Raw genomic sequence first — 8,474 nt, forward strand, 5'->3', positions numbered from 1 at the left:
AAGTTTGGACAGATGTTCTCCAGGGATATGAGTGATGCAGAGAACTGGTTTGCTGGTGTGGCTTGGCATCAGATCAAGTATTGTAAAGTTGAAACTGGCGTCAGAAAGTTGAAACTGTGTCAATTTATAAACATTGTAAGTGCAGAACGTTGTAACTCAAAACGTAAGTCGAGGGCTGCCTGTACATCTCATCCAGTGCATTAAATGTCCAGATGGAAGCTACATAAAATAAACCAAACAACTGCATATGAGAATGAACACACACCAAGAATCTGTAAAAGACAAAAATACCCAATTATCTGTGGGTGCACATTTCTCATAAGATAGCCACTCTCTCTCCAATCCTCAGAGGGAATTTACAAAGCACTTGTAAGTCTACTGGATACAAAAAGTAATGGACTAAATGTAGACATTGGATTTATGGCACATTATAACCTGCCTGCCACCCAATAACCCCAGGTAAACTCTCTGTATTTTCCCAGCTGCATTTTATCATCTGTTGGCATTCCCTTCTTCTGTTGCCCACCCCCTATCCCACACCTATTCACTCCTGTCCCCTTTGATCTTCCCAGCTATGCACTTGCATTTTTACAGACTTGCATTTTGAGTACTGGCTTAAGCTTCTATTCAGATCCTACAGAGAAAACCAGCACGCTCTCCCTATGCCTGAAGGGCACCTGTGCCTGAAAGGTGCAAAGAACAATTTTTCCAACTATTCAGTTTGTCTAATAAAAGATATCACATTTACCCAAATAACCATGTTAGCCCAGACCTCTTATACATTTAATCAATAATATACATAAATAGAGGAGATGGAATGTCAGTCCAGGTTGCATCAAGTTTAAGCAGCAGATGCAACAAGGTGTTTGTTAAAACTATTTCACAACCTCCTTCCCCCCTTCACTGAATAGCAAAATGCTACAAATGGTATCTTTTAGTCCAGGGGTTAACCAGGGGTAAGTGTACCCCCAGGGGTACATGAGAAGGCCCTAGGGGGTACATGCCAGTGGGTAGGGATGGAATGCCGCCATGCACCATCCTGTACTGCTGCGCAGACACTGCCTGCCCAAACACGGGAGGTGGGGGAAGCTTGCACATGATGGTTGCCACTACTCCACATCTGGCCACGTGCCACGCTCCCCACCCCCGCCCCATGTTGCCGCCAGGGGTACACTGCGCCGCATCCAGCCGCTGGGGATACACTGATCCAAAAAGGTTGAAAATCCCCACTTTAGTCTAAAAATTGTGAGGGCGCACTGTGCAAGTGCTGCATAGGTGTTGCTTCTGAAAAAAAAGCCACACAAAAAAAAACCCACAAAAAAATTTGCTCCTATGCACTGGCTGTATAATCAGGCTCTTGTTTATTACATTTCAGGCAGCTCCTCATTTCTGGCACATGATAGTTGGTAGACCCTGTGCAAATGGCTGTAGCAGCTTCACTGACTTGAGAGCTGAATGAGCACAGGTTTGAGGGGTAGGATGCTCAACCTAAAAGTCAGCAGCATTTCCTCACAGGCAATCGAACAGTGAAGGTTTCCAGTGTTGAGACATTCAAGTACTCAAGTATTTGAGACACTCAAGTAAAATTTAAGATCATCCTCAAATGAACCAAGCTTGGTCTTAAGAAAAAGGGTCCTTGAGATCAATAGCTGCCTACTAAGAGGAGGTGGGGACTGATCTGTAAAGGACATGTCAAAAAGCATCTTTGATGTTTTTCAGCTGCCGGACAGCCAAATCCACAGGGAGGTTGAACTTGGAGTTGCTCAGGCGACTGAGAATATTGAGTGCACTCTCAAAGCCTGTGTTGGCCATGTAGCTCCAGGGCTGGTAGTGAGACTGTATCAGAACCCCAGATTTGCAGATGAGGTTCACCCAGGACACCAAGCGCTGCTCATTTAAAGCCATACACACCAAGGCCTTCAGTTCAGAGTCTGCACTGCGTTTGAAGGGATCATGTTCTGTGAGGACAGTGTGAATAGCTGTCAGCAGGCTCTGCTTGGGGGTCGCAGCAACACCTCCTGTCACAGGCAGGGCAAAGGACTGGGAGAGTTTACGAGCTGGGGACTCCACAAAGGCGCGACCGTTCTTGGTATTGTAATACTTAACAAAGAGCTCCCATGGGTGCATGGTCTGTGGTGATGAAGTAAAGGCAGGAATCAAACACGCAATGGGTGCCAACACCAAGCTCATCCCTTGAGAAGAAGCATAGAGCCCATGAGCCAGAAGGTCTCGTAAAGCAATGGTCAGCTCCTTCCGCACAGCCAAAGTCAGCTCATCTCGCCCTCCTAAGGGAACATCCTGCATGCTGGAATAGCTGACAACATGGTCCTGCTGCTGGTGCTTCAATATCAGCTGCTTCACTTTGTCTACAGACAGCTCCAGTCTCTTAATTAAAGGAGAATAGTCTTTATTAGCTTGGTCCTTCTGCCAGAGGGTGCGGGGTATCTGACCCGTAGCACAACCAAACTGACTGACAGCAAATATCTGCAGCACAGCAAGCATGCGCCGCATGAGATGCAGACCTGTTTCTCTCATCTTTCTGGCATCCTCGGGGTGCACTGGTCAGTTAGAGGGGGAAAAAAAAAGAAAAGTGCTGTCATTAGAGAATCTGATTTCTTTCTGTTCGCATATATACAGGGAGCTGAACCACCCACACCTACTTTATTACTGGGCTTCTACTCCAGGGTTTTTGGCTGGGTAAATAAAGCAAGCTAGAACTTTACAGTCCTCATGCAATCTGGAGAACACAGCATCAGACTATGCCCCATTCTCAAACTGCAACGTCCGTCTTAAATTACATGGCAGAGAAGGATCCCTACAATGACTACTCACCAAACAAGCACCAGTGGCCAAAGACCCCTGAAGGTAGAGGAATCTAGTCAGGGGAAAAGGGTACTGCAGATTCTATAGTATCAGGTGAGTAATGTTAAGGTGACAGGAGCTTTCTGTGGGAGATTTCTAGTTATTTTCAAGGACTGAGTGGTCTCAGGGTTAGCTGGCTTGCTCACCCCAGAACCTGAGATCCAATAAAGTTCATGTCATAAGTTCCAGTAAGTGTTTCAATACATGAGTTTCAATAAGTGGCTAAATCCCAATCTCATAGGACTTAACTCCACCCAGCCAGTGGTCTCTCCTGAACCTGAACAGTAGCTGTAGTGCAGGCCAAGGTTGCAGCATGAGAGAAGACTGCACAGCACTTGCTTGCATTGTGCGCTGCTGGCTTGTTATCAAAAGACCCTCATTTCCATGAGTACCCCACTGAGAAAGCATTTTAACATTTTGTCTGGGTCAGTGAAAAGGAAGGGAAACCATCACCCACAGGGGAAAGCAGCCAGCTGTCACCTGAATAGTCATCAAAAAACAAAACCCCCAAAACAAAACAAGCCCAGAGGAGTCTAAAGTCTATAAAATGCTTACCTCTGTTATTCCCAGGAGGCAGCCTGCTATTTGGTTTATAGGAGCTACTTGCAGCTGTCTTGCCTGAGCATTCACAGTGTCCATCTTCTAGCTTGCCAGGACTTCCAACTTCATCTAAAACAAAGAATCCACTACAGCTGGTTATTTTGCCTCTCTACATCTGCTGTAAGATTTAAGCTACATATCCCAAGCTACAGACGTTATGATTGCCATACACCACTTTGTGCACAGGGGACTGGCCTGCCTGTCAGTGTCCTAGGTTTTCCCTGCGCTGTCTCCTCTCTCTCACAGTTCTGGGGTGCTCTGCATGACCTAAAAGTCCAGATTCTGTTGCAATGAGATCTGTTGTCCTCCTCCTCCCCTCCACCTCAAGCCAATCTGTGCCCTGATATGGCGCAATCCATTCACTTTCCCATGCAAAACATGCCACTGACCCTGAATGAAGTTGATGAACATCTCAAGGTCCCGTATTTGCGTCTTAAGCTGTTCCACTAGTTGCTCCTTCACCCTTGCTGGATTGACAATCTGTGCAATAGCAGCATCCACCCGGTGACGCAGCTCATCCGGGGACAACGATGCAATATCGTCGTTCAGGTTCATATCCAACTTCTTTATCAACTCATCTATAATCACCTGCAAAACACAGCAGGCAGTGAACTGCACAGTCTCACCATGCATCCTGGTGAACCAAAATGCTATGTTCACACACTCACTCACTTCTTTGGGGAGGGGAAGAGGGAAGGGGGAAGATTATTCCAGCCTATGCTATAATGACTAACCATACAATAAACTCTGGTTAATTTTCCCACAGGATACTGTATTGTCTGGGTGTGCAAAACACCCCTCCTCCAGTATAAAGTTATGGAAAAATTCTATAACAAATGTGACAATGCAGTAGGCCACCAGGGAGGTCCTGCCTTGACAGCACCCGCTAGAAAAGGCTGCATCCACAAGATAGGGAGGCTGGCAGGAAGTCAGAGAACACAAAAATGGGAATGGCCTGAGGGTCCTGATCCTACAAATGTAGCTTTCCCCAGACCACATGAGAAAGAAAAGGGACCACAATACAGCATTTCCAAAGGGATGGACTGATGGTGATCTGCAGGGGTCAGTCCGGAAGGGACAAGGGAAGGTGGGCCTTCCACCCCTTCTCCTTGAGACAAGGGAACAGCATGACAGGACCCACCCCCTCTAATGCACTGGAGGCACTTGACATGTAGAGGTGGATAATGTTACACACACCCCTTCCCCTCACTTTTTCCTAGCTGAACCTGCCATATCGCACTAGTATCTTGGGGTTCTGTTGTACCCAGGGGCTGACTACCAAGACAAGATTAACGTAATCTTCAAACTACTAGTACCCAATTTCAATTATTTTTGTTCTGCAACTTCAATGTATAAAGTTGCATCTTACTTTTAGACCTCTTCTTTACAGAAATAACTGTTTTATACAGTGGAAAACACAGTTATTTCCTGCTATGGGTTAATTAACTGTTGTTCTGATTCTCCACCAGCACCAACCTGCAGCTGCCATTATCATCTAATAATTGCCACCACTGGACAATTCACCATTATCTGCATTCCCTTTGGAGTGGCAAATCAATGGGTATACTGTACGTGCAAGTAGTCCCTACGGATTACATACAAGCATACAGAAAAACTAATGCATCCACAATGGTTGTTTTATAGTTGGCAAGTTAAGGGCTGGCCACATCAGAGGCTCGTGCATGCCAAGGAGAAGAGTGGCATGAGCAGAAAGAGTTAGAGGACTTACCCGCTGTCTTTCCATGACCACAGACTGTGGCAGGGAATCATAACTGCCCTCTTGGTAAGCAAAGGTCTCCAAGTCATCCAATTGTGTCTTGAGCTGTAGGATCAGCTCTCGCTGCTTTTCCTTTTGAACTTCAATTCTCTCCTGCTTCTCCCGCTCACTCTGAAACAAGTTGATTGGAAAATAAATTGATCAACACGCCCAGCACTGCAGGATCCAGGAGATGGGCATGCAACTACCACGTGCCATCCCTGACACAAAGCTGTACATGTACTCTGGAGGAATAATATACAACCCTTATCTTATTAGTATAGGCATAAGTGCCTCCACAGGCCTATGCCCCAATCTCACCAAGCAGGACCCTCAGAAAACGGAATTATTTTGTAAGCAGCTGCATAATAGTTAGCATCACAGCTTAAGAGTAAGTTCTTCTTGTATTTATATGGAGGTTCATGCAAACTGTTCTTCTGGCCTAGGCTCCAGGAGGACACAAGAACTGGGCAGTACTTTTGAATGCAACTGCATTAATATGTGCAGGCCTTGCAGCCACAGGCCATTCCTGGTTTCAACACTAAATTTTTCTTACAATGTATTACAACCATGGCATTTTAAGCAGGTATAACCTAGTGGGGAGGGTTTCAGCATATGTTTGCCAACTAATATGCTAAAATGATACTTTAAAAAGATATCACCCCAAAGATTGATTTAAGTGTCACTTACCAGCCCCTGCACACGTAAAGCATAGAAACAAAGAGGATAAGCACTCAATTACATTCCAAATTCTTTTCTTCCAAACAGAGTAGCAAACATCTTATTTTTCTTTATTCAACCAAATCTCATTACTCTGCAGATAGACCCTTATGGACTATATGCAAAGCAGATCAGAATCCAGACTGCAAGCCCCATCTCTGCTTCTACATAAATACCAAAGATATTAAGTCCCCAAGAAAGTTCTGGACTATGCTTCTGTTCCTTTGACTTTGCAAGCTGCACTAATGCCAGAGATGCTAAAGGGAGAAATGAGCCAAGAGCCAGTGCTTGTGAAGCTCTAAGTTGAAGTGCAATCCTCAGCACTGCCACTCTACAGGAAGCTGACACTGGCCAACAGCTCGGTCTGCAAAGCTGGAGCATGAATGAGAGCCTTGTAACACCTTTCTTTTTTTTAATCTGCCAGGCAGAGCCAGAACAAACAAGTTACATGTGCAGCTACTTCGCTGTTGAGGGCTATAAGCCCTGCCTGCAGCTTCTGCAGGTATAATAGCTCCTAAGCATGTTTTTATAATAATGTTAAAAAGAAACCCCCCTCTGGATTTCCTAAGTTCATAAGCAGCAGCACTCCCACCAGGCCTCCTAGCTGTTGTCCTTTTCTCCCCTGTGATTTTGTCACTTTTACAAAACTATCCCATTAGCTAGCAGAACCTGCTGAAAGCCTCTAATGTTTCAGCTGAATGGGACCTGGACAGGGCCAGGAGCCTGAGGCAGATCAAGATGCATCTTGCTGTGGCACTCCCTCTTCATTGTGCTTGTGGAAAGGGTGGAGAAGAGGGTGGGACTGTAAATACTATTTATCTGCACAGATTTCAGATCAGATGAGGAAGGGAAACTTCTACTGTTTTGATCCTAGTGGAAGAGAACTATAATGCTTATTGCTAGCATACAGGTTACAGTAAAAGACCAGTCCTCTGGAAAGACCAAACATATAAATGAACTAATCAAGTCAGGGCAATTCAGACAGATGCTACAGATTGGCCATCTACTCTACTACGCCAGGAAAATGCTGGCATCTCAAACAACATACAGTGGACAAATCCCCAGCATAAAGAGCCGGATCAGGAAGAAAACAGTGAAGAAATATATCCAAGCTCCACCTATAACCCAGGAAACAATGCATTGACTCTCGTTATCATTATTAACTGCTAGGCTAAATGTTACAAGAAATATTAGGAATTTACTTCAGAGTACAAATATGAAAAATTTGGCTGAACTCTAACCCCTCTAGGAAGGAGATTCAAATAGAGAATAATGGAACCTGGACCACGGGGAGTCATACTAAGAGCCTACACTTATATGACACTAAGCCTGGAGAGAATTCAGTGTTCAAGCTGTAGCTCAATCTTTATTTGCACTTAAAAGCTACATATTCACAATATGAGCCCATCCGTGCATTCACAAGGATAAGCGAGTGAACACGTAAGTGCACAGTCCAAGAGAACCATGCAACTTACAAGGGTGGTGTGTGGTCATCTCACTTTCTACTGCTGGCCATAGTGTACCTACTAACTTCAAGCATCAGTTCCTTACATTAAGATCTTCTGCACTATGAAACAGTGAGGTTTAACAACAACCTGTGCAGGTGAATCCAAGCACCATCACAATTAGGACTGACCTAGCGCTTTCACCCGAGCACAAATGTAGCCCAGAGCATGTGGGCTTTAACCTAGTTATAACAGCCTCAGAAGACTGGTGTGATTAGAGTCCTTAGTGACACATTTTGGAGAAGAAAATTAAAATTTGGGGACAAGCAGTTAGTGACTGCCTAAAACAGACAAGTATTCAAGGACGCATAGCAGGAAGAAGAATGGAAAGAGTGAAAAAGGCATAGATAATAGAGGACGGGCATGGGGAATCAAATCAGGCAATAAAATCAACAGTAAACAGAAAACTGGGAAGATCTATTTCTATTACAAAGATGTCATAGACAGGAGCCCTCAGGGCAGGGCTACACACATCTGGGGGCTGCCCTGACAGAGGCTCTCACGGCAGAAGTACAACATCTGCAAGGACCGGAGCTTTTCGTAAGGAGCTGAACCAAGCAGACAGCAGAGTTTGTGACCATCAGACAGGGACCAGGAGCACTGTCCTGCTTCTCCCAGCCAAGAACACTTGCTATCACCGGTGGGACTAATCAGCTGCAAGTGACAGAAGAAAATGGGGATACATCAGGCCCCCAGAGCAATGAAGCAGTGAGAGGCAAACACCACCCAGGTGTCTCAGGGAAAGGCACTGCCAGGACAAGCAGAGGCCTGCGAGTGCCATGTCACAGGACACGGTGGCCACAGCAGCACCTCTGCTGGCACTAGACAGGGACGAAGCCAGCGAGCAGCGCTAGCACAGGCGGGCCCTGAGGGTGCAAGGTGAACGCAGACCTGGCCCACTGCGAGATGCCGCCGCGGCTCAGCTCGCTCAGGGGCGGGGGCACCACGGCCACGGTCGAGCCCGGCCTGCGCTCCTGCCCCGCACTCACCGGCGCCTCCCCGAGCCCGCGCGCGGGCGGCGCGGGGCAGCC

At 46.2% G+C, this 8,474-nt stretch overlaps 1 protein-coding gene across 1 annotated transcript; it reads right to left on the minus strand.

The window, feature by feature from the left end:
* Positions 1–1,336: 1,336 nt before the first annotated feature.
* RUNDC1 (RUN domain containing 1) lies at positions 1,337–8,468 on the minus strand (the record flags this gene model as incomplete). Its single annotated transcript, XM_019505500.1, has 5 exons — positions 1,337–2,558; positions 3,418–3,531; positions 3,852–4,050; positions 5,192–5,350; positions 8,433–8,468. Coding segments are annotated over 5 exons (1,374 nt in total), but the record flags the coding sequence as incomplete, so codon positions are not given.
* Between the last annotated feature and the right edge of the window lie 6 nt (positions 8,469–8,474).

Source organism: Gavialis gangeticus, unplaced genomic scaffold (genome assembly GCF_001723915.1).
Source record: "Gavialis gangeticus isolate Ggan-Ray unplaced genomic scaffold, GavGan_comp1, whole genome shotgun sequence".
NCBI classification, from domain to species: domain Eukaryota; kingdom Metazoa; phylum Chordata; order Crocodylia; family Gavialidae; genus Gavialis; species Gavialis gangeticus.